Source organism: Pomacea canaliculata, linkage group LG6 (genome assembly GCF_003073045.1).
Source record: "Pomacea canaliculata isolate SZHN2017 linkage group LG6, ASM307304v1, whole genome shotgun sequence".
NCBI lineage: Eukaryota > Metazoa > Mollusca > Gastropoda > Architaenioglossa > Ampullariidae > Pomacea > Pomacea canaliculata.
In genome coordinates, this window is record NC_037595.1 from 6,351,705 (window position 1) to 6,377,928 (window position 26,224).

A 26,224-nucleotide genomic window follows, 5' to 3' on the forward strand; every position below is an offset into this window, starting at 1 on the left:
GATTTGAAAGAAAAAAGTTTCAAAACAAGCCTGTGGTGCAACTGCAACAGCGGCAACCACAGCGACGGCAGAGCCAAGCAGAACTGCAACGGAACAGATTCCATGGGCGGAGCGGCCGGAGTACCTGTAATACCACCAACCGGCCAGTGGATGACAGTGCTGTGTACTTGTTGAGGGAAGGCGGCTAAAGGACAGAACTAACTTTCCCATGTTTTTAGACACGGTGAACCAATCACGATCGCTGCATGTACGGCCAGTGGGCTCGTTAATGGACTCTTTACCTTTTACCTTTGCTACGTTGAGGAGTTCAATGATGACCAATACACAAGGTTGAAGCGGGAACACACCATAGTTACAATGCTAACTTGATTTTTCTGACATTTCTTACAAATAGTTTTAGGATGAGTGGATTTTCAGGACATAGATTTATCCTCAGGACTCAACGGTTAAGATCACCTTTCACTAATTTGTTCATAGACCTGGTTAAAAATGTTATAAAATGCACTCCAGCAATTATTACATGAGATTACACTTCGTTCAATTTCTAACCATCCTGCGTGCCTGGTGTCGTGAAAATTGAATTTGATCATGCTTGAGTTATAAGCAAGGTCCAGTCGGATATCTTGATAATGTTTGGCTCAATCCATTTAAGATGCGTGCTCTCAAAACTTGAGAGAGAATGATTGTGTGTGTGTGCGCGCGTACGTGCATGCGTGCGTGCGTGCAACCGGATCCGTGGATGTCGAGTAGAGGAACAGATGAGGTGGAAAAACTCGAGATATCAGCGAGATTTTATCTATTTATTCTGGACGTTTATTTAGCTGTAATGGCTACAGTGTTTCAACCACATATCATATGGTTCGTCCATTTAGCGAGCCCACGCTGATCACGTGTCAGATTTTATCTTTTGTAGGTAGAATGTCGTCTGAAAATATTACTGGGTTCTGCAGTGACAGGTGAATTATTATGTAGTCATCGATTAAGCCGTAATGGATGTTCATTGCGTGTCCCTCAAAATTTACCTTTTGGTCATAATTCACTTAATGCAAATTTATGTTGCTATGAAAAGTTTCCTAGCTTATAAAAAGCCAGCGGGTCGGATGTCCCCCATCCCTGGTATACGCGAATAGGAATCCAGCAGAAAAGTTTTAGACGACAGTAATTTCTCGGAGAGATACAAAGTGCTTTTTTCTGAGTACACTGAATTCAAACTCTTTAGCGGATTTTTGTTGATAGTAGTACAGTATTTACCACACATTACAATGTAATGTTGCCAATGAATTGTTGTACAAATTTAGAGATATGCACACAAAAAGTTTACTTTGTGTGACCAGCGCGAGGTGTTTAAATTGTTTGTCCAAGATCACTGTAACGTTATGTGCAAGTGACAGTTGAAAATAGTGACTTAAATACTGCTGCAAAAACTTTTTTACAAATAGAAGCGAAAAATACAGAAATTAAACCCTGCATATTTACTCCAACGTAATTTGCACACCAACGTCCAGAACATTCCTTGTAAATTTACACCTGAGCGGATCTGGAAACCTATGCTGCGTTAAGAAGGTGACTTTCGCCATTTTTATGCAGTCTTTTTCTTTCTTCTGCTCCGCTGGACAAAACTGCACGGGTGACAAATGCCTTGGATGATTAAGTCGGACGTTAATGCTACTGTTGCAACTTCTTGTGATGCTGACTGAGAGTTGTCTGCCTTTTGTTGTTAGGGGGGATGGGGAGGCAACGAGACGAGCATGACTCATGCCCGACAACTCTTTGTTTGTCCTTTCATCTAATTATCCCGCTGCCATGCACCCACGGGCGCACGCATGCACATAGAGAGAGAGAGGGAGACTGCCCTGTAAAGCCCTGTGATACCCAGTAACTTCGCTCTTGTTATGCTAGGGACTTTTCTCCTCTTCCACCCGACTAAATATAACCCTTGCCCTTGCGTTGTTGTCGTCTAGGGGCTGGATGATGTCAACGGGACGTCTGACCTCAGGGCATCTTGGAGTGAGGAGGTCCAGACACAGCAGCTAAGGGTCCATCTACTGAAGATGTCCGCGCTGACATTTCTTACATTGTTTCCCCATGTACAACACTGCCCTCCACACATTTACTTTCTGATTTCATGTATATATACACGTACGTATATATGTGTGTCTCTGTTCATGAATAAATATATGTTCGCTTGTCCCCACAGTCTTCATTCACATGCTTTTTACCTTCTTGTTTCGCAGAATTTACCTTCTGTGATAAATCACCTGCATATTTTTGCTGGACCACCTAGTGGGTGGTTGGACGAGGGAATCGAGATAGCACCCGCAGACCTGACTGGACCTCCAAGTAACGACCTTCTGCTCATCAGTCGACCGTACTTTAAAAACTTCTAAATCTCGCCTCTCTGATGGGTGCATAATAATAGTTTTTTTTTAGGTTGGAGGAAGGGAAATACAAAATACGGACAGCTGGATATTTTGAAAATGTGTACGTTCGTTCGATCAATCTCTGTCATTCTCACACGCTCGTTTCTTTGATTAATTTGTTAATTTGTACAGATAAACCAATGCAGAAGATGGGAGGGCTTGACTGGGGCACGATGACTTTACAAGGAAGGAGGGTAAAGGAGGTTACCCGGCAGGAGCAGGCTTGTGCCTGCGGACATGATTAAAGCTAGCCCTATAGGCTTAGGGGCTTACTTGCAAAAGGCCAAGCTACTTCCCTCTCCTTACTCCCCCACTCCCCACAGGTGACGTTGGTCTCCAGCATCTCGTTGCTAAGGAAAAGGCGATCGCAGAGCTATTTATACCTTCACAGTCTGACTGCATGCAGCACCTGGGGAGGAGGGAGGAGGGATGCTGCAGGTTAAGATCCTGTGACAGCCGGCAAAGGTGTGTGCAGTACACCTGTGGAGAGAACAGCTCCGGCAGCGCAAACCCCAGCGAACTTCTCTTACTTCACTGCTCGTCCGCCCCCCTCTCCTCCTACCAGCTCCCCATTCTATTATTATCTGTTGTCTTCATGTCCTCATCGCCTACCTTATCATCGGTCGTTTTTCGTCGTCAACATTTTCGCCTATAAAGTAGTCCCTGAATCTGAATGGGTAGAAATATTTCTTGCCTTCTTCTGTTCTTTTATTTGTTTTTTAATCAGCTAGTTTCACGTCTGCAGGAAGGTGTGCGGGTAAGTAACTTCACATACACTATACCCGTTTAAGATAAATTCCTTTCGACGTTGTCTGTTACGTGTGCCACCATAATGTCAAGTAAGTCGGTTCGTTTCTCGCTAAGACTAAGAACCTGATTTGATAAAGACAGACACAAAAGAAATGGAAAGTTAAAAGAAAGTTTTCTCTGCGCGTGCTAAGCTCACTGCTGTGCAACAGATCGGCTGCACGTCGTGTAACTGGACCAAACCTGGCAGGCTCCCTGTGTACAACTTGTACACCTTCTGTTTCTCCTGATAAAACTTGTACAACTGTGTCTAGGATTTGTGCAGACTACAAAAGGCTCCGTCGTTTATCTCAGTGTAATGCGCCAAATCTTCTATAAATCAGTTATTTATTGATTTATCTCTTCTCACCTTCCCCAGCAGTCACTGGTGCGTGTCATCCAGGTGACTGTACAAAATTTCATCCATGAGGTCATTTAAAAGATTTAATGTGCAAACAATTTGATCCATGCAATTTGTTTCTCCGCTATACAGGAGGAAATAATTTTGGTATTTTCAAATTCCTTTCTGCACAACTATACTTTCGAACTAAGTACAACAAAAACACAAACAATTGACATCAACATAAACAACTGCTGCGGCATGAACCCAAGTCCTGTGTGTATTGTAAGCACATATATGATCGTCACAATGGAGGCTGAGCCTCACGATACATTTCAAGGCAGTTCTCTAACTGGGATGCACAGAAGGGGAAGACAGAAGGAAAGATGGCGCTGGCTTGCCACGTGCACGCATGTTGTTAAACAGTATGTTTGTCTGCTGGGTCAGATACAGACTTCGATCACTGAACATTTCAGGCAATCGGAACACGTACATGTCCCAAGTGCCTAAAGGTGTCGAGACGTGTTGAAAGCTTAAACTGTAACTGTTTTTTTTTTTTTTTTTTTTTTTTTAGTAGGATATTTCTAAAACTTTGTTCGCTTCGCCTAGTTTAGTATAGAAGAAGTTTGAAAAAAAAAAGAAATAAGCACATTTATCAGAGACATTTAATCTTAATTCCTTCAAAAACAATTTGAAATTCCTCTAAATTAATATTCTAAGTAGTTTCTACGGATTTTTTTTAAATGCCTTCAATAGGGTATCTTAAAGTTGCTGTAACGCTGTACCTTAAATAGCTTCAGCAATGTATTTTAAATTATTTCAACAGCTTCTAAAAGGTATCTTTTATCTGAGTTCATTCAGTATACGCCTAGAAAAGACAGACACAGATAAGTTTAAAACTGGTGTTCCAGAGAAAAGAGCAAGAGTTGCTTTTGTGGTATCTAGTGGAAATTCTTTCTTATTGAGTCAGCTGGTTTTTTGTCTTTGTGCATATCTGTTAGAATGTTAGATGATACCAAGACACATGCGCGCATGTTTTACAACCATAGTTTTAAATGTATCACGCACTGTGGAGGCAGGAGGTTGTGGTTATGGCAGCTTGAGAACAAGGCATGATACGATCTGTAAACCCAACTTCACGACTCCAGGCGCGTTCCTGTTGCCTGGCTGTAAGCCAGCAGGGTCACATCCCACCTGGCATGCATTTCTTTCATATTCTGGCGCTCTCCCCTCCCTCCTCAACGTGCACACGCATTATGCCAGCCACATATACACACACGAACACACGGGGTCCAGTGGAAAGACAGTATAAACATCTTTAGTTCTCTTTCTATTCCCCCTCTCTCTGACATCATGTAGACTGTTGTACGGCATCGACTCTAGACTTCTAGACACCAGTGTCAGACATGTAGACAACATACAGTCTGACATCAGGTAGACTAGACTACTAGACACCACAGTGTCACACGTGTAGACAGTGTACAGTCTGACACCAGGTAGACTAGACTACTAGACACCACAGTGTCAGACATGTAGACAACATACAGTCTGACACTAGGTAGACTAGACTACTAGACACCACAGTGTCACACGTGTAGACAGTGTACAGTCTGACATCAGGTAGACTAGACTACTAGACACCACAGTGTCAGACATGTAGACAGCATACAGTCTGACATCAGGTAGACTAGACTACTAGACACCACAGTGTCAGACATGTAGACAACATACAGTCTGACATCAGGTAGACTAGACTACTAGACACCACAGTGTCAGACATGTAGACAACATACAGTCTGACATCAGGTAGACTAGACTACTAGACACCACAGTGTCAGACATGTAGACAACATACAGTCTGACATCAGGTAGACTAGACTACTAGACACCACAGTGTCAGACATGTTGACAGCATACAGCCTGACATCAGGTAGACTTCGACACATTCGATGGTTCAAGGTACATCCCACTGTTTGACGCCCGCTAATCACTAACAGTCTCTCTGCTTTTAAATTAATAATTAATTAAAGAAATTAAAAGACGTGTGAGCGCTTCATTTTCTTGTGTGAAATTTTTAGCTCAAAATTTTCTGTTTAATTGATGTGTTCTGTTCTGCTATTGAGCTTCATAACTGTCGTCTATAAGGGGCTCGATAATTTGGTACCTGGATATTCCTATTTATCATGAGCTGCCAGTCGCAATCCTGACGACGTAAATGCATCCATGCATGATGACAATTTTTTTAATCTCCTCTGTACGTCGATGTTTGGAGGCTTTCATATCGTGTGAATGTGATTCTCTTGTTACCTTTACTGTGCCCCCCCCCCACACACAAAAAAATTCCACTCCACCCCTGATTCCCCAGCGATCAACAAATTTTCCATCGACTGGAGCGAAGAAGATGAATGCAAATGAGTGTCTATACGGCCTGTGATACATGCTGTGACGGGGCATGAATACAAGAGCACGTTGTTCAGCCCACCTTGCCCACGGTGGGAGAGAAGCACAGGGGAAGTGAACTGAGCATGAAAGCTGATCTTCCAGCGCCAACAACGCTCTTGTCAAAACTGTTTATCGCCACGGGGACTGCAACAGAAAGTAAACACAATGGAACATAAAACCGTCTCTAATCCCAGGGATTTTCTTTTTAACTCCTTTCATTGCTACCGATATTTTGCAGCTTTTCATTCACTTTTTTCTCTCCTTTTTTTCTCAAGTGGGGTTTATTATGTAAGAAGGTTGCGTCGTCATTTCTTGCTACTAGGCGATTGGACATGATTGCCTCTCATTGCATTGAGCCCACTTTTTTCATTACTTTGCAGTCCTTTGCTGCTGGAACTTTTTGCGTGCAGAGAGTCTTGGTGTGACTGCCAGTCTAGTTCAATAGTCTATTGGGGTCACGTACTTTTACCATAAGGGGAAAACAAGTATACAAGGGACACAACAGTACGGTTTCTATTTGACAACAGAAAATGGCAGCTTGTGTTGGCACTGGACTATTATAACTTCCTGTAAACAGGAAGCTATTTGTTAGAGTTTTGTTAGTTGCAAAGCTAAGCAGGAATTTTCATTGGTTTTAAGGAAACGAAATAACAGTCAGCTGATTAATCACAGGATGCAAGAATTTTTTTTCATTCCACTATTTTTTAAAATGTTTTATCTCTGAATCAGAACACATTGAACCCGTTTGAAAATAGAAATCTTCGTCATAACTTATATATTCAATGTGCTTCCTTTGTTTCTACACCTCTGTCTGGTCCCACCGGAGCCGCGTTCCGCAGCTGCATGATCAACTGTCTGGCTGCTTTGCATGTTGTGACAGAGAAGGGGAAGCAGTCAATAGACTGTCACTAGACAGCATACACTTGCAAAGATAATGATGACTAAGGACAGTGTTTAATGATAGTTCTTATCAGACTGCCGAGGAGAACATGCGCCAAAAACATGTCTCATAAAATTTATAAGAAAAATCTACAAATACACAGCGAAAAAGGAGAACAGGAATTAAAATTAAGCAAATAATTAAAAATGATTTTGTCTATGTGAGACACTTAATTATTTGCATTTACTCTCCCGCTGTATACACAGAACATAGTTCTACAGATATTCTCTGGATTCCTTTATTGTGTATTGGGTTTTGTTATGCATAACACATTAGAACAGATTCTAAATGCCCCATGGGAATTATGAGTACACCTGTGGACCTGTACTTGGGGAGTGACACGTATTTTCATACTTAAAAGATCGTGACTGCTTCAGGTAAACTTGTGCAATATCTGTCTTTATGACTTTTGAGTATGACGATTTAATCCGAAGACACTCTGTTGTTCGGTGATCTTGCGCTTACTCTCTCATAGGCACACACCGAGTAAATGTTCACACTCACACACAAACAAAACAGAAACTAACGACAACAAGCAATCAATATTTATATAGTTCATCTGTCGCAGTCCGTATGTGATACGATGAAGCTACAGAACACACATCAGCCACAGCACAATACAGCGGAGCATATGGGAGGCCGCTCTGATACATCACCAGCGCACGACTACGAGCAGCGAGCAAGGGAGGAGGGAGACTATGGGAGGAAGGATGAGAAAATGAGTGGAGATGGGAACAGAAATATTCTCACGAAAAACTTTGACTAGTATTCAAACTTTGGCTATTAGTCCTCTTCAATCTCCCGGCGGTTAAAAAAACTGTCCGGTTTTCTGGAGTTTTATAAAGGTGAATATGTTGAGAGCACATTAGCTTTCCCGGCATGCTACAGCTCTCAGATATCGATGAGCAATGCCCGTCTACCTTCACTTCTTAATACGAGTAGATTCTCTCTTCTTGATCCATCGTCTGTGGGTTGATATTTATTCTGCTTTTAATCGTTTTTCAACGTATAAACTCATCCAAGTGCACATTCTCGGGCGCACGCACACACACACGTGATCGTACGTATTTCATAGTCTCTTCGTGTCACATTATCAATGAACGAAAGTCATTGACAGTCCACAAGTGACCATAGAACGTGTGCAAAAAAACTGACGCGTAGTCTACCTGAATACGTCACAGAATGACGTCAGCTAACAAATAGCGTCACCAGACTACCTTGACGTGTTCACTCACTTTACGAACTCATGGTGTCCTGCCACAAATCCATTCAGAGAGAGTTCCGCCATTTTGTCTGCACGCGACGTTAGCGCCACCTGCCGGGGATCAGTTGTCTCCCGTGCCTTTTTTTTCCGACCGAGGTGGGTTTGTTTGTTCATTATTTTTTAGAACTACATGATCCACCCCGCACACCCCAAATGTTCTCTATTGTGTTTCTTGGTTTCTTCTTTCCCGTGAGACCTGCCGTGCTGGCAGATAGCAGGACTCCTGCGCCTTCTCCTGCAGATAAGTAGCCTCGACATCGGCACAACAAGAGGAAATATACGGATAACCAGAATCTCTCTGAGTCTTTTTTATTATTCGGAGAGGGAAGTGTGTTGGCTTCTTTCTTCCAGCAGTTTAATTGTTCTCCGTCTCCCTTCAAGATGTTCCACTCGAAAGAAAGTTCTCCGCGGCCTCTGTTTAGCTATTGTGTGTGTCTTTGTTTGAGTGCGCTCGTGTGCGTACGTGTGTTAGAGAAGGAAGATTCTTAAGTGTTCGTTCTTCAGACCAGTCGACTTGCTGGCTTTGTATTTTATTACGAAACGTGTTCTTAACCAGTCTGACAAATTAAAGTCAAGCCTCTTATCATCAGGACATTTTTCCACACTTCCGCTGTTCGCCGTCTCTCCAGAATTCGGAGGGGAAACGGCCTGCACAGTATTAGAAAAAATAAGTGGTTTTCCCACCTCTACCTCAAAATCCTTCCTCTAAGAACCCAAGTCTTACTTGTTATCGACACTTCTAATGCATCTGAAATTCGAAATCGCAACTCTCACACTTAGAGGAAAGACTTTTTCTATAGATGGCGTTGCCAACAACTGTCTCATTTTTAAAAGCAATCTCTTGCTTATCGAAATAAGACATCTTTGATAAACCGTAACAACATTACATTTAACAATAGAAGAAAATGAGATGTCTCCCATTACTTCTTTTTTTCCCCTAGCTGAATCTGTTCTTAGGTACAGGCTAGCGGAAGCCTGCTCTTCTATAAAGAAATATCAGAAAATGTTGCGACCTACTGACATGCCCTAGGCTTCTTCCACTGGCCGCAGCAGACTACGAGAAGTGGGTGATGTACAAGGAAAGTGCGATGTTGGAGGAAGGAAGACAGGGTGGGTAGTTTATAAACTCAATGTGCCATAAATGTTAACAATTGCTTCTGCCATTCCGGTCTTACGATGTCCCAAGTACGTTAGCGCGTTTTGCGTATGTGTGGATATGTATTGTGCTATCACTGTGTGTTACGCGTGTGTGTGTAATATCGCTGAACATTTCTCCTATCCGTGTAAAAACAATTCAGCACATTGGAATGACAAGAATTTCGCGTCACAAAGAACTACAGTTGAACCTGTAGCTCAAAAAAGGAAAAAAGTCAAGAAAATGTGACTTAAAAAAAAAAAGAGAGAAGAAACCACAGACATGAGGTTCGGGGTACACCTCGGAGCAGTTTTTTTTTTCTTTGCTGTTGTTTGCAAAGGCGGCTTACATTCCCCAGCAACCTGAAGAGCTAAGGGGGAAAAAAAACTAATATTAAAATGTCGGCTTGCTCAGATAAGCATCCTGCCTAAGAACCTGGGAACCGGCTCCACTTCTGAAGCAGGCGGACAATCAAAAGTCTCCCGTGAGCTCATTTCTGGTTCCGTGCACCACAGTTTTCTGGAGACGACTTGATGAAGAGAATGAGTCGTAAAGTCAGCCCATAGTACAGCTTCTAGCTAACCATCTTAATGGGATTAAAGAGAAGGGAGGAAGGGTTAGAGATAAAGACAATGGTCAAGAGAGAGGGACATGCAGGTCTTTAAGCTGTCGCCCGCCGACTAGCCATCACATCCATTTTCAGCGAACTTACTGCTACGGCGTATACAGGACGCAGGTTTGTACAGCACGACTTGCACAACGACACAAACATGGGGCGATATGGTACATTAGTGTTTCTGTTCACAAAGTCATGCAGATGGTGTTCTAGTCTAATGGAGTTTTAAAAAAGCAGGCACTGAAACAACTAATGGCCAATATCAATGAAGTTACTTATGTCTTTTATTAGCTAATGGTCAATATCAGTGGTGTTGTCGATGTCTCTTGTTTTTCAGGGTTGTTTACACTTTCGTCACCATGTCCTACACGGGTTGCTGTCGTTGGTAGCTTCCTCGTGACTTGTCACACCATCACTTGTGACAGTTTGGAGCGCGACTGACTTATTTACTGTATTATATATTTTGTGAAAGTTTCATAGACGACGCTGCTGAGTCTGCCTCCTGCTATACCACCCGCACAAACACTTCCCGCTCCTCCGCCATATGCAGGACCATTCGACAATGAAGCAAGCACAGTTTGTCAGACTGTAGAAGTCATCAACGACTTTTTTCTTCATGGTCTTCTCGTCTTGTCCACATTCTGAACGTTCTAGAACACACTCAGTGACGCACAGGGCACTGTGCCTAGTCAGAGGGAGGCCGTGTCACATCTTGATAGATGTTGCAAATGTAGATCATGATCATGTTTCGTTCTCTCATAACTCCTTATTCCCACATATTAATAAAGTCGAACTGTCCCAGGGATCTGTTTCTAGCCCTGGCCCAGACTTTCTTATTTCTGTCCCACTTATTCGTCCTACGCCATTGTGCAGCAACCTGGTCCCTAGGGGGCGAACGTTTCCCCCCCTTCAAAGCGCCTAAGTGGTCACGCGCACCCCACAAAGGTGGAGGGGGGTGCAATAAAATTTCTGTAAACATTTACTTGCAAGCTTGTGCATGGCTTCCCTTGTGATCATGGAAACCGCAATGGACTTCTTTTCGACATGGGACATCGAAAACTGAAGCACGGCACGTGCGCATAACAGTGCAAATAAGCGATGGCGATTGGTTGTAAACACACGAGTACCGAGGAGTTCAATTCCCTGAGGATTTGAACTGCACGCCTTTCAAAAACAGAGGTGAAAAGTATACAGTATCTTGTGCACCATGTTTCCTCGTTCTCAGATTCCAGTCCGTGATCTACATTTTTATTCAAAGCATACTTTGTTCCACTTCTTTTCCAGTCCATATAATTTTCTTTCCTTTTCAAGTCGTCAAGTAACACCAACACGTGCAATCAGTGCTTCAATCAACACATGAATAATTTAAAACAGAGAGTGGGAAATTCCTGGCGGACTCAAACATTTCACACGGCTCAGACATTTCAAGAATGAGCGATGATGTCATGATAGTGTGCCTGGTGACTGATGTTCATGTAACGCAGCCTGCCAATGCAGGGCGTGAACGGGTCACACAAACTGAGGAAAACTTTATTTCGCCTGAATATGCTATGAGCCAAAGCTTTGTGCGTCTTACTTATCTCCGTTGATGACAGTGAACGTCTGGTAGTGAAGGACAAAATTCTGCCTGCTAGATATGACCAAGAATAAGCCAAAGTGACTTTTCTGCCTCTACACGCAGGTGTGTGTGTGTAAAGATGCATTTACATGTATATGTGTTGGGAGTTGGCGTGGCTAACTGACTGGTTGGTTGGCTGTCTGGTTCTTTGGTATGGCGTCGATCTCGTCGCCCGATGAATGCACTTCAGGGTCCCCTACATGGCTGACCAAAACACTAACAACGTAGTTCTGACGTCGAGAAAACCAGTCTGCTTTAAAGGCACATACACAGCTCACCTACCGTTCGCGGCAGAGGTCATGGACGAAAAGGTTTCAACCCTGAGAAATCACGACCGCCAACTCCCCAAAAACAGTCTTCACGCAAAAGCATTTTGGTAACTTTCTTTGGTCGATTACTTCTCTTCACCCCACCAACCCCTTTCCTGTATGCACACGTACATGCTAACGCAGAAAAACAATCTTTCCTTTTGCAAGCCTAAACGTCCTTGGTGCGTGTCAGTGCTCCGAAGTAGCAGACGACACTTCCGACAGTTCCGAGCTCTGACTACGCGCTCGTGGCAGACTTAGCGTCACTTTGTCGTGGAAGTGGTCCGACAGGCTGGAGAGGGAGCCGGTAGGGGCCGCCTGAGGGAAGCCGTTAGGAGGTGGGGGCATCACAAACCCACCGTCAACCTGCGGCCGCTCCAGCTTGGTGACGTGTTGGAAGCAGCAGGGCTGCGAGATGTCCGTCTTCTTGGGCGGCTTGTACTTGTGCCGCTTGCTCTCCTGGGGTTTCTTTTTCTTTTTCTTGCCCTTCTTACTCAGCATCAGCAGATCGTCGTCAGGGTCGGAGGTCAGCTGCCGGATGATGGCGGCGAAGTCGTTGGCGGCTTTGCTGTCGTCGAAACTGAGGCCAGCCAGCTTGTTGTTGTCGGCCGAGACGCGCAGCGTGTGGAAGTTGGCGTGCGGGCAGGCGTAGTGCGTCAGGTGCGTGATGACATCCTTCCACAGCACAAAGCCTGTTCCTTTTTCGGCCAGCACCACCGACAGGCGGCGCTCGCGCACGTGCTGCCCAGAGTCAAGGACAAGCAAGGGGATGCCAGTGTTGATGAACTCCCACGAGTCGCTGCCACTGGACGGTGCGGAGGCGGTGCCGCCGTCACCCCCCACGAAGCTACCGCGCGGCACACCAGTTCCAAAGTACAGGTTGGCAAGGCAGCGGCACACCGTTACCTCCGACTTGTGGCTACGGTAGAACATCTCCACCTGCTGCACGTCCTGATCCGTCACGCCGTCGCCCAGGCTGGCCAGGGACACGCCTCCGACACTTACTAAGCGGCTGCTAGATCCGGGACCGCCGCGCGTTAGCGTCACGCCGCCGCCGCCGTTGGTGCTGCCGCTGGTGTCGCTAGTACTGCCCGTCCAGGGTGGGACGGGGGAGGCGTCAGACGAAAGGTCGGACGACGCATCAGAGAAGGCGGAGACGCTGCCTGCTGTCAGCCGCGCCCCGAGGCCCATGCCACTCGAATCCGTCGCGGTTGAGTGCAGACTGTTCATGCTGGTGGCAGCGGCGGGCGGCCGCGGAGCGGCGTGGTGCGAAGGCATATCGGCAGTAGGGGAAAAGCAGGCAGAGGAGTTTCTGACCAAAGCTCCGGGGGCGGCGTACTTGTCTGTGATCCGCCGGATACCCTCCCTCACCTCCTGCAACTCGCCGCTGCTTTTGGGTGGCAGGACTTGCCGCGCGGAGGAACCGCCGTACACTGTCGTGTCGCCAGTCTCGATGTGCACCACGTGGTTGTACGACGAAGATGAAGGTAGCGGTGTCGATGTTTCAGAGAAGGCGTCGTCGGGGTGGCACTCCGGATACGGATCGCAGTACGGCTCCGGGAAGTGGTCGGGGAGCGGCAAATCCACCAGGTCGGTCACAACGGGATAGGCCGGCGAAGCCTGCACACTCACTGTGAAGTCAGGCAAGCTCATGATGCACGCGCGCAGCTTCTTCCCCAGCGCTCACACGCTAGCGCACGCTTAACCAACCTCTCCTCCACCCCCACAAAAAACAATAAACAAACAAATGTGCACACGCGCTTCAACTCTCACTTTTGGTTTCGGCCGCCGTTGCCAGTCCTGCAGAAACCCGCACCAAAACTACACAACAGAGCCACACGCTCACCCACGTCCGTCATATAAGAACACGAATTTCTTCCAATCGATGATAGACTTCTCGCAAAAGTTCAGAATCTTTTTCAATTTTTTATAGCGGCAACAGCTCTTAGGATTACGAAACATACTTCTGTGGTTGTTTTTCCTCTGTCCTTCCCCTACATTGCAGACACCTCTTGTACAGGTACGTCAAAATGGCGCCTGCTTCGTGATTTAATCTTGCCTGCAGCGGTTTATTTTTCTACACAGTTAAATAAAAACTTTTCGATTTTACAGAGCAAAAACTTTTGAGCTAGATGGACACCATTACTCCTTTTTAGGCGGTGCCGTATCTTGGTATGGACAGCTGCATTTCGTCCCTCAGGATCAAAACCAGTTATCTCTGTGAGCAACTGCTCATAACTTTTATGAGTGTGGGCTTTTTTAAGAATTCATATGTCACTTTTCGAATTGGGTCTTCAGATTTTGTGTTCAACATTCCTGGGCTTCATTCAAGTCTCAGAAGCTGAATGTACTTTTGTAAAGTTGAAGCACGCGACGAGACAGCAACCCTTGAATGAATGACGTGTCATTGACGAATGAAGATACAAACAGGACACACGGATGACTTTTCTGGAAAATCTGAAGACAATTTACTCCTCCGTCAGCGCAGAATATGCCGGGAATTCCCCTTGCTGGCCTTGTCGCTCTTGTCGCCTGGAAAACAGGAAAAATCAGAGGTCAGTGGAGGTCATGCGAATTCCGTTGTCACCAAAGGAGGAAGTACTGCTACACTTCACGACTCTGCGTAATACCTTAACTAACAGACAACCGTCTTACATCCTATACTACAAACCGCACCATACGAAAACCCAGGGAAGATATGTGACACCATAACAATCCTCCCTCGTAACTCTAGCTTAACGGAACATTAAATGTCAAGATGTACTAAAGGGTGAATTGAGAGAATGCAGTGCTAGTCAGGGACCGGGTTTTCTAGATGGATGGCTAGCTCGTATCGGACAGCTATAATTCCTTATAAAATTATCAAAATGAAGTTGACTGTTAGGTTTTAGCCACTCCACTGGCGTCACGTACATCCGGGCGTTATCTGTCAACATGTGTAGGTCAGTTTAGTCATACTGTATCTCCGGATTGCTAAGCTTTAAATTTAAAGAACACCCCTTCCTTCTTCCACAGGTATGCGATGACTGCTGCGTGTTTCTCGGCTAACCACCCGCCTTCACCACCAATAGTACACCTTATCTCCCTGTCGTTTTTTTTAATCAAACGTAGCAATCCATGTTGTGATCTGCGGAGCTTTAACGGCTGTCTGTGAAGTCTATCAACATTTTTTTCTCTCGTCTAATGGAACGGATGAAACCTAAACTCGGGCATAACAGACGGGAAAGCGGGGAGGTTACGACTGCTAGTTACCTCCCCGCCCACAACCGTGTGTATCACTTATTTCATGCGAGCCCAGGGTGTGAGTACGGGCATTTATAGAAATACTGTTGTTGTTGCTATTTTGTTTTGTTTATCTTAGATGACGACTTTCACAGGGGCAGGGGAGCTGGCGGGCTCCACGCGCAGATTTTCTCGACATCCCCTCATCTACTCCCCCTCAACACATGCTGACACTACAAAGCTGGTATTCGCCTGCACCACTTCACACACGTGTGTTCTGGTAATGCACATAGTTCTCAGTTGATGTAAGAATCATACAACACTTTCGCTACATTGCACGGCTCAAAATAACGGGAGAGTGAGGGAAAACATCCCTTAAAAAACTGAAAGAAAAAAGTTACAATCTAAAACCGCCCTTCTTTAAAAAGGAAAGCAAGTTATCAGCTCGCCGACTGAGATGAAAGTACACCATGCTGTTTCCATCATCCTTCTTTCCCACCCTCCTCTCTCTCTGTACATTATGTTCATATCCAACTCAGGGTTAGAGTGGCTGGCTGGCTGGCTGGCTGGCTGGCTGGCTGCTCTTAAGTATAAGAAGTAGACAGAATGAGCAGACCCTACCGACTATTCCAGCGTAGACAGCAAAGCACGATGGAGAGAACTATTCGCAAAAAAAGGGATCCTACTCCGTCGACGCAGTCACATGTTTACCGTAACCGAGGAAGCTGACGGAAGTTCGTGGGGAGTTTTGTGTGTGCGTGCGTGAGGGGAGTGGGGGGAATTCCCAGCTTGGAACTAGGCCAAGACTTGAGATCATCAAACTTTCATCATTTTCCGGCAAGTCATCTGCATCGATGAGTCTTATAACTCCTCTTTCTCCACTCCCTTACTCTCACAAACCTACCTCACACACACACACACCGACACGCGCTCACACGTGCATACATACACGCGCACACTCACACAAATGCAGGCACACTTAAAGGAGACAGGAATGTTTGAAGGCAGGTGGCAAAAGTGCACAAACACACAGGTGTGCGGGAGCTGGGGTGGCTGTGCACTTTGTCGGGTGTAGGGGCCTGCCACTCGCTGGGCCTCGTCACGCACACACGCCCCTATTTTGAGTCATTCATTAAAGGGAACGGGGGAAGGGAGGAGCGTCTGTGCATGAGTGGGGGGCCGGCCGGGTATGCTCCACGTCATCCCCACCGCTGTTGTGTCAGTTGTGGGACGTTGCGCGCGCGCAAACACACACAGACACACAGATTCTGCGATGATGTGGCCTGGATACACTGAGTCACAGACGGCAAAGACAAGATATCTGAGCATGAACTTCAACTTTTTTTAACAGCTGGCGGTTAATTTTTACTCGCTTGGCATTGCCCCACCCTCATCCATACCTCGTTTCCTTCGGGTGCAGGCTTTGATCCTTTCTAGTGTCACGCTTCCACATATTGTCAAAAGGTGTTTGGCTACGCTGAAAAAGGGTCTTTTCTTTCAATCGACATATGATCGACTATGTGACAATGTCTGGCAAATGTATGTGAACAGGAGCACAGACGCCCTCGGAATTCATGCTTCATTTATTTCACGCTTAAAGTCTAGTGGGAAGCATTTTTTCCTCTCTAGTGACCGAGTGAAGCTTACCGCAAGAACTATTTTCCATAAACCTGTGCAAACATTCCCCTCCCCAACTTCCGACACCACCACCGCCGCCGCCTTTTAACATCCCTACGTATGTCGTAGAAGTTTTTGTTGTTGATGCTGTTTCTCCACCTTCTCTTTCTATTGCAGTCTTCGGAAACAATTTTTTTTTCACAATTGCCAATAAACTTGCGTTCTTGTGTGCCTGTATCGAGAAACAGGTTCACGCTTGACTCCATCTAGTTCTAATTCGCCGTGTAACCATTAGGTTGGCTATCCAGTACACGTGCTCCTAACTTATTTATTCCGGGCTGACAGGGGCATCGAACTCCCTGGTGCCAGTCAGTGTTCTGTTCAGAGAAGAAAAGCTGTTGCAGAATACCGAGCTAGAGAACTCTAAGGAGTGTGTGGGCTTAGGTTAGGAATGGGGACCGACAAAGACCAGAGCACGGTTGAGGTGTCCCGGCAGGTTTTAAAGGGCTTGCAAAAGCTCTGTGCTGACTTCAGCTCAATTTTTTTTTAATGTTGTTTTAAGCTAAGTGATGTTAAAGGTCGTGAGGTTTGTGAGGAAAGGCGGGGGTGTGGGTGAGGGGAGAAGAAACGGATGCCAAGAACTGTGAAGAAACGTGAAGGGAGCGTCAGAGCAGGGAAAGGAAGGAGTGCAGGAATGTTGGCGATTTGGGTGGAAAGGCGAATTCAAGGCCATCGTCTCTTTCAATATTCCTAGGTATGCGCAGGTAACAGATAACACTGAAAGGTAAAGGCGGTTCCGAGTTTGAGGAGAGGAAAAGCAAGAGAAGGAACAGTGTGGAACTTGTGTCATAATTTATGGAGAATACCAAGAGTCAATACAGCCTCTTCCCTCCGAATAGAACATCATTCTCTTGCATTCTTTCTTTATTGTATAGTGAGTGTGTGTGTTCTTGTGTGTATGTCAATGTTCCCCTTGACTCTCTCGGATAGAGATCTACGTAAGTTCCCTCATTCCTGCTGGTACACCAACCCCAGAAGGCAGGACTACACTCACATAGGCAACATAACAGCAAGCAGTTGCATTATGACACCCCAGGATACCATTCGGACGCACTGAACACAAATGGATATCCCAAACAGAAAGCCACGCAAACACCCACTCGGCTAAATGAAAACTGAATAGGATGCATGGCGTGCTAAACGTCACGGAGCTCTGACCGGCAGCCATCTTGTCGCTTACTGCCCTCTGGCGGCCAGAATACTCCTGCGTCAACCATTCCGCCATCGGCTTCATCCTTCGCAGCAACAGCAATAATATTTTTTTAAAAGACGAAATCAAATAAACACAGAACGCAGGAAGCACTTCTCGTATAATACGGGAACAGGTGGAAGACAACCCTCTACCGTGTGAATAATGCAGAATTCGCCACTGCTGCGTCATTTCATAAGAGCCAGACAAGTCAAGCCCAGACATCTGGTTTATCCGGGCGCCATCAGCGCTGGACTTGTGAAAACGCATTACAGGCAAACCGTGGTGCACGCGATGGTCGACTGCGCTGCTGCAAGTGTGGCCAGGAAGTGTCACAGAGACCCGGAAAGAAAAGGCAAGGGGGGCATAGACTGGCGAGGTTTTTAAGAGCGCGAGCCGGAACTTCTCGACAACGATGACGTCATTAGGAGCGAGGCTGCCGCTGTGACGTCGTGTGTGTATCTGTTACCTCTGCGCAGGTGGGAAGGAAATGATGGGGAAAGGGGTCTGCATGCCATCTCTGGCCATGTTTAGTATCGGTGTCCCTACCTCAAGCAGCGGATTTTCCTTTGTAAACAAAGAGACAGAAGCCTGACCCGACACATTGACAACACAGCGTCAACACGTCACCTTGTAACCTGCCGACACAGATTGAGGTGGAAACTACCTGTTGGGTTTGTTGTTAGTTTATTTTTTTAAGGAAAGAGCCGGAACCTCTCGAATGGGTTAGGGTTACAAATTCTAAAATGCACTTCAAATGTTATAATATTCGGAATATTCATCATCAGATTTTGACCCCAAACGCGTGCTTAGATGCTCAATCAACACGACCTCCTAAAAAGCAAAATTTATTAACTGCGATCATGACTTTAAGAGTTAATACATTTTCTGCAAACTTGTAGACGAAGTTTTCAACTACCTACATCTTCGACAACATCTGACTTGATAGTGAAGACAGAAACTGTGAAAAGTTATAACTACATTCTGGTTTATGTCGGTAGTGGTTGTGATGGAGGTGTCTGTAAAGGCGTGAAGCCTATTTCCGTTCCAACACAACACCGTCGCGCCTCCTTTATCCTGTTAGTGTGGCTTACAGGGGCTGATGTGAGGGGTCTGGTAATTTCGACTTCAAACGGCCGCCCGACAGAAAACCCTATTAGCGGCAGCGAAAGGAAATGATGTTTAAAACACATGCTCAGGGCGTGCTCTTAGTAACAGTTTGCAGCCTCGCTTTGGTTCCTACCCTCTCAGCCCCCGTCTCTGTTCCCCCTCTTGCCCACAAGTCCTCTCTCCCACTAACCCCCCCCCCCCAAAAAAAAAAAAAGTGGATGTAGGTAGGGGCAGAGAAACCCGATTACCGGAAATGACGCAAAAAATCCAGTGGCCGACTCGCCCAAGTAATTTTTTTTCGTCGATCTTCTGTGCAAGAGCTCCTTTTTTTAATGTGGCTTACGACAACAGTCAAAACAAGTGTATATCTAGAGGTGGGAACTGGTCTGAGCAGCAGGACAACTCATCTCTTTACTTGACTTTGAAATTGTTTGACCACAGAATTTTTAAAACCATTCTTTGTCGAGGATTTCTTACAGTACGACGCACAAAACATATTCCCCTCACTGTTCTTCAACAATCCTGTTCAGTCTGAGAGCGTTTCTAGCATGTTCTTTTGTAATGATGAAAAGGCAGTACTTCTCTCTCAATAACAAGTACGGAGGAAGACTGTCGATTCGCATTTCACGGGTCAGAAGACTGTATGACAATCTCCACTATTAGGGCATTTCGCAGGGATGACAGATGAACAACAAATTTCCGGTCGAAACGTCTAGCATTCCTTCAACGTTCAGGGTGCGGCCATGTATGCCTTTATGAGACATAAAATATTTTTACAAAAGAAAGCGACGGACCGTGCATGACGCATGTAAATAGATGCACCTACTGACGATAGATATTGGAATGTAACTATCAAAGTTTGATCGTTGATAAGAAGTTGCAGGGACACTTCGTAAATACAACCGGAATTCCCTCCATATTTTAACGACGCAGCTGCCGAGATTACACACCAGAATTCTTATATCAAACAGGGACTGCTACAGATTACCCTTCGGTATGTGTCAAGCCCAGGTGAAGGAAACGTGTCAACACATGATAAGAGAAGTTGGTGCGAATATCTATCGACGACAGTCAGAGTTAAGTGACAGCAGATCGACATCTCTACGGCGATAAGCAGGAACTTTCGTAAACCTAAGGCAAGAGGGATTTACAACGATACAAGAATCGAAGTCCCCACCAACCCGTGATAAACACAGCTGCTAGGATTACTATAAGCTCCCCGATCTTACGCCGCTAAATGGACCAGACACTCGGGAACTTTCTACAGACTTTATGTGAGCTTGCTTTTATAAACATATCTAGACTCCAACATCCCTTTCCCTTCACCCCGCCCAATTTAAACAAACAAACCGATTCGTATCTCTGAATGTTTATGTCCAATACTCTTCAGTGTCAAAGCAGGCTGACTTAATAAACCGTTTACCGGCGGATGGAATTAAACTCTCTCTTTAATGAAAGATAAACATTTTAATTCACCCGGCAGTGAAAAAGGAAAGAATAAAAGAACGAAAAACGAAACAGGACGTGATACACAAATACTCTTTGTCCTTATCCTAGCAAGAGAAAGATTCGCGCATAAGTCCCCGACACCTGACTTGCTTTCTTTACCTGGGCAAGTTTACCTTTGCTCTCACCTGCTAAAGCAGCCGCTGCATCCTGCAGCGAACTTTGACCCTGACGTCGGCTTCTCTCCTTCCCTCCTGCCAATTACCCTTACATAAACTGTCGCACCCCTTTCCCTCCTATCCTCAAGTAATGACCTTCAGCAGCACAAGCCCGGCTTCCTTTCGGTTCCAAGGGGGTGGGGAGGGTGGAAGAGGTCTCAGGTGGAAGGATGGCTAGCAGAAGTGATGGGAAGCTAGTGAACGAAGGGAGTAGGGGGAAGGTTAGTCTGCCACACACCGGTAAGGCCTCGGAAGGTGCACCATGACAGACCAACCGAAGGATGCTGCTGCTGCTGCTGCATCGCAACGCAACAACGGGCAGTGTGGCGCGAGGGCTGACCGCAACCAGGGAGGTCAAAGTTCGTCTCCGTGACGATGCTGCATGCAGAGTTGCGGCGGAAGGCTTGAGTGACAATCTCATCAGACGTTCTTTTAAATTATCGCTTCGGTGAACATGCGAGGAACACAAATAATTTACTCGCTTCTCTTTCTCTAAGCATTTATATGAGACCACGGGTAGGCATGTATATGTATATTTGTGAATTGAAATTTTGCGAATTGATTTATTCGATCTGAAGGTTATAGGAACCCTGCTCTTTGGAATAAGTGGCTTGCTTTGTGTATATTTAGATGCAGCTGTACATGCCATGTTGTTCAATATGTAATGTTTCAACTACTATTGATGCATTTATCGATGGACGGAAGTACAATGAACATATCTGTATATAAAATTAGTCATGTCCCTTCGGTAGGACATATTATATTTAGGTTCAAATGCTATGAAAATGTCCACCTGCTGTTGAACAGGCTGTTTTGTTTTGTAAATATGCTTGTATCTCCCCCATGAAATAATGACCATGAGTCATTGGCATTGAAGATGTCATGTTTCTCCCTCTCATTCTGCCTTTCTCTCTCACACACACACAAACACAATACGCTTTACCTACAGCTGATTCACATCACTTCGTGGCAGACATCAGCAATATGTTTTAATTACCAGTTCAGCGAAAGTATACAATACGGAAACAGCTGACACACACGGTAACTCATACTTCCATTTCTACATTTCTAATTTGAGAGAGTATTCTGGGTGGAGTAGGAGGTGGGATACCGCGACCCTCCGACCAACGGTGAGCGCTGCACCAGGCAAGTTGGCGGCTAAAAAAAAAAAAGTAAACCCGCTGGGCAGTGACAAACTGCAGTCCAACCACACCTTGTCGCTGTCGGGACCTTTGTTTACCGAGGCTCGCTGCTGCTAACGGGCCGGCCCACCACCTACGCGCAGGTGAGTGGTAATGACTGCCACAAAGCCTGCTCCTCCTGCTGTAACCTTTGACAGCTACACACAGCGCGTTCAGTGGCGTCATGGCCAGACATTTCTTACTGTAACCTTTTACAGATACACTTTCCAGTAGCGTCAAATAAGGGTTTGGTGTCAAATGTTTCTAACTGTAACCTTTCAGTAATATCATGCAGCGTAATAAAGTTACAATGCCAGGTGTGGTGTTTTTTTGTTGTTTGTTTTTTGGAGTGGGAGGGGGAGGGGTTATTGTTATTTTCACGACAGCATTCTTTCTACCACCACCACCACCATCACCACCACCCCGTCCCCACTCCTCTCTCTCACAACATAATAAAGCATAGTATCCCGAAGATCCAGAATGTTGGGTACTGCTAGTGAGAAGGCAGTATTCAAACTCTCTCCTCTCTTGAGCTTCAGTAACCGCTCCTACCGCTGCACTTTGTACTTTGCAGAAAACTGAACTCGTCGCCTCACGCCAGTGCCTTGCACACCTGTGTAATATTCTTCCTACCGGCCATAGCGCAACGATCGGTTCCCTGCACACCAACAGCAGCTAAAAGGTAAAGGAGGATCGGTACACGAAGCACCGGTCCGACCTTTGGACCGCCTCCTTGTTACATAATCACGGCACTACTACTGACAGGGGATGCCAGCAAGCGTCCGGCTGTGTTCTTGTCTCTGTGATTGTCTTCGATGTTACAGGACTGTGGGTCACTTGCCGCTGCACTGCTAGCCCTCAAAACTACAATAAGGTAATTGACAAGGAAAAAACATTGCTGGTTAAACGTGAAAATCAGTTAATAACAAACATTAATAACAAACAATACGCTACTTACACAACCTCTCGACACACCGGACAACCTCCAAGTCCAAGCGACGCTAGGAAAGAATCCACGCACCAAGATTTCGCAGGAAAGCAGGTGCAGCTTTGTGCTGGAAGCCTTTTCTTACACTACAGTGACTACACGGTCAGTCTTGGGCATCCTGGTCACAGGCCATGCTGGAACAGCGAGGACCGACAGACTGACAGCAGCAAGAAACCTATCCCAACTGCAAGTGCTTTACTAAGTGCATTGTTGTGCAGGTGAAACCCACGGCCTCCCCCCACCTCCGCTGCGCGAGCCCGGCTACGTCATGCACCGGAGCCCCCACCCACCCCTATCCACACACGCACACACGCTCTCGGCGAGATGAGTCCTACTCAAGTTCGAAGTTTGGAAGGAAAAACTAGCCGGAAGTGAACCGCTGCAAGCCCGCGCGCGCGTCGTCGTGACGTCGACACGTAAGAGGGTGCGCGCGCACGCTCGCTCGCTCGCTCCCGCCAGCTCAGCGCCCGCCTGGCGGAGGGTCACATGGCCGGCTGGTGGTAGAAGGGTCGCGGTGTGAGTCACGGGCGTTCGACTTGAGCGGTACAGGAGGGTTCGGGCCCTCGACTTTCCGCCGTTTCTCATCACTCGACCCCCCCCCCCCCCCAGCCCTTGCGATTCGTAACGGCCCGGACATCTCGGAGACTGCCATGCCTTGGCCAGTTCACTCACCCCCCACAGTGATGGAGGGAGCAAGCAGTCTGATTCACCTTCAGCAGATTTCGACATTTTCTCCGTAAAACATTTTATTGTTTGCTCGATTGTATTGGATGTTCCGGTGTATTTTCACAACTCATAGATTCCCCCTCCCCTCTCGTCCTCTCTGTTACAAGAATATTTTCCTTGTGTCAGATTTCCACAAAGGATTTGTCCTGTGCTAATGGTGGGCTCTACTTTAAACTAAGGTTGGTGTGTGTGTGAGAGAGACAAAGAACTACAGTACATGCGAAGAGCACATTACCTATAAATCCTTTATTTGTAATCCTTCTGTTGATATCAGCCATTAAATTATTCATTAATACAAAGCGGATACCTTTCGTAAAAATTAAAGAAACCTTTTTTTATTATTTTACTCTTAAGCAGATTTTTTATGGTGTCGTTTTCTCGCTCTCTTTGAGTTTCAAATGTGTTCCCTTCCACTTCGCAAGCACTCAATAATTCATCTGTATAATTATCGACGAAGTCTAACATTTTGTGAATTTGTGAGAGTGCAGCTATTTTTCCTCCCACTGACATATTCGTTAAATTTGTCTGATCACGTGGAACTGACAAGTGGTGTTGCCGCAACCACGGCATCACAACACATTCACACTGTTTCCAAATATCCTCATGTATCGTGCACAACTTCAACATAACTTGCAAATAATGTCAGCTTGAATGTAGTAAGCTAAGTTAGCTCGATTATTATTATTCAATATAGTGCAGCTTGTTGAGGACGAGGCAGTAAAACAGGAGCTGTCAGTACACTGTAACATATTTCGAGGAACTAGTTAGGGCTGGCGGTATAACGCTTGACTGGTTAGTTTTGTTGGTCTGTTGTACTGTTCGTCGACTGGTGTAGGGGGAAAGTGCTTCCACCTTGAGACGATTTCGCACTACGGAGGGATGATGGAGCATGGAGAAGGAAAAAAGAAACCGGAGTATCCGGAGAAAATCCACCAACGGCCACCCTACTAACAGGTATCACCTAAAGAGATGGTCCCGAGCGAGTCCTGACCTCTGGACTGAGATGTGAACCACTTGTAGGGTCATCGCGGTCACGTGGCAGAACCTGCTGCTGGTCGTACAGGAAAAGTTAACTCAGGCTAATGGTCGCAGCACGTCTAGACGGTCAGGCAGACACTCGCCAACTCTTGATGTTTCCTGCTTAGTTCTTACCGCCTGCACTAAGAACCCTGCTGGTTCCCGTCTTACAGAGAGAAGTGGCGCAAGTGAGAAAGTTTTTCGCGAAACTGTCTCGCTGTCTTGATCGCTAAGGTGTACAGGTTCAATAACTTCAACATGTTTTCGACAAAATATAATTTTCTCTATCTCATCCTTACACACTCTGCGCTTTCCAGTGTTGCCGGAGATTCTCGCTCAACCGGTTTTGTTGTGTGTGTGTGTTTTAACAGCAGAACTGCGCATGTCACCAACGTGTTGTCATGTAGCGACCCCTTATGGCGAGCGCCGCTTTTGAGGGGCGGCGAACTGTGAATGGCAGAACTTGGGGTTTGTATGCAAACAAAAGGAGCGCGCAGCAGGTTTCGAAAGCTGCACCCGACTGGGAGGCAAGGTGCAGTACCCTCCCCCCGACTCCGGGAAGGTTAATCAGTCCAGCTGACACCATCCCCACCCTTTCCCCGCATTTACCCAACGCTTCATGCACCGTCCTTGATTCTGGAGCGATAGTAGGTTTTCTTACAGTCTCTGCGAATGCACACCGACACTTGAAAAAGGGCGTCGACCCCAAGTGTTACTGATCCACGATGGCAGGCAATTCTCCTTCTCTCTCTTTTCTCTCCCTCCACTTGTAACGTTTGGCCCCCACATCAGAAAGTAAATTAATTGTGGCTATTTGCAATGCTAAAACGTACGGTGGTACTTCCACAGTAAGACTGTGACAACGCGTGCTTCAGCGACATTTCAGGGGGAGGGGAGATAATCCTGCCCGCGATAGAGCAGACAACGTCGTTTCACATCCCACGGAATTTTCCGGTGTCACCCTTAGCTCCTGTTGAGTACAGTCGAAGCAAGTCTGGCTCTCGCAGTTTCCTTACTCCCACTCAATCTCTGACACGGATGCTCAGCGGCGGATAGCTGTCCACCCACCTATTCAGAAGTTTCAAGTAGGTCAAGTGATCGGGCTGAGGCCACAGAGACCTCTGTGGGTGTGAGCATGCACAGTTGTCTGACAAGTCTTCCTGACACGCAGGTTAGAGCTAGACACACGATTTGTTTTCAACATCAAAGCAGAAAAATATACAAATTAAAATACGTGTATTAACAGGTTGAATTTGATCCAAGTGGGGCAGGTCAGCCAAAGCGTCAACACGTCGCGAACAAAACCGAGTGTCTCTGGCATCTTGCTCCAGCGTAAGAACTTGATGGCTAAGATGACCTGAGACTAGAAATGTGATTTCGGAGGTTTTGCAGTTAATGTTCACCACTGAAGAAAATTTCGTTTTTCGAAGTGTTTCGTCTACATTAGGACGTATATCTCTGGACTGCTGCCTGTTTTCCGAGACCAAGTCTTAGCCTCTCGCGAAGTTCTGGGCTGTCAGGTCTCGGTGAATCATTTAGCAGTTTAATATCCGGAACCGCAATAAAATCAACAATAAACTT

The 26,224-nt window shown here is 46.0% G+C and overlaps 2 protein-coding genes across 5 annotated transcripts in view; one reads left to right on the forward strand and one right to left on the reverse strand.

Moving 5' to 3' along the window:
- LOC112565604 overlaps positions 1 to 26,224 on the forward strand; it is a 71,626-nt gene that overhangs the window by 41,046 nt on the left and 4,356 nt on the right. The window lies entirely within an intron of this gene.
- The window catches only part of LOC112565599, a 42,803-nt gene continuing 24,037 nt past the window's right edge, over positions 7,459 to 26,224 (reverse strand). For 3 of the 4 annotated variants that reach the window (XM_025241148.1, XM_025241147.1, XM_025241146.1), the window contains one exon: positions 7,459 to 14,401. In XM_025241148.1, coding sequence (XP_025096933.1) covers positions 12,059 to 13,522 — 1,464 coding nt within the window. In that variant the 5' untranslated portion in view covers positions 13,523 to 14,401 and the 3' untranslated portion in view covers positions 7,459 to 12,058. Of the gene's footprint in view, positions 14,402 to 22,870; positions 23,231 to 26,224 lie in introns of those variants that run through there. The other variant, XM_025241145.1, reaches the window with a different exon arrangement.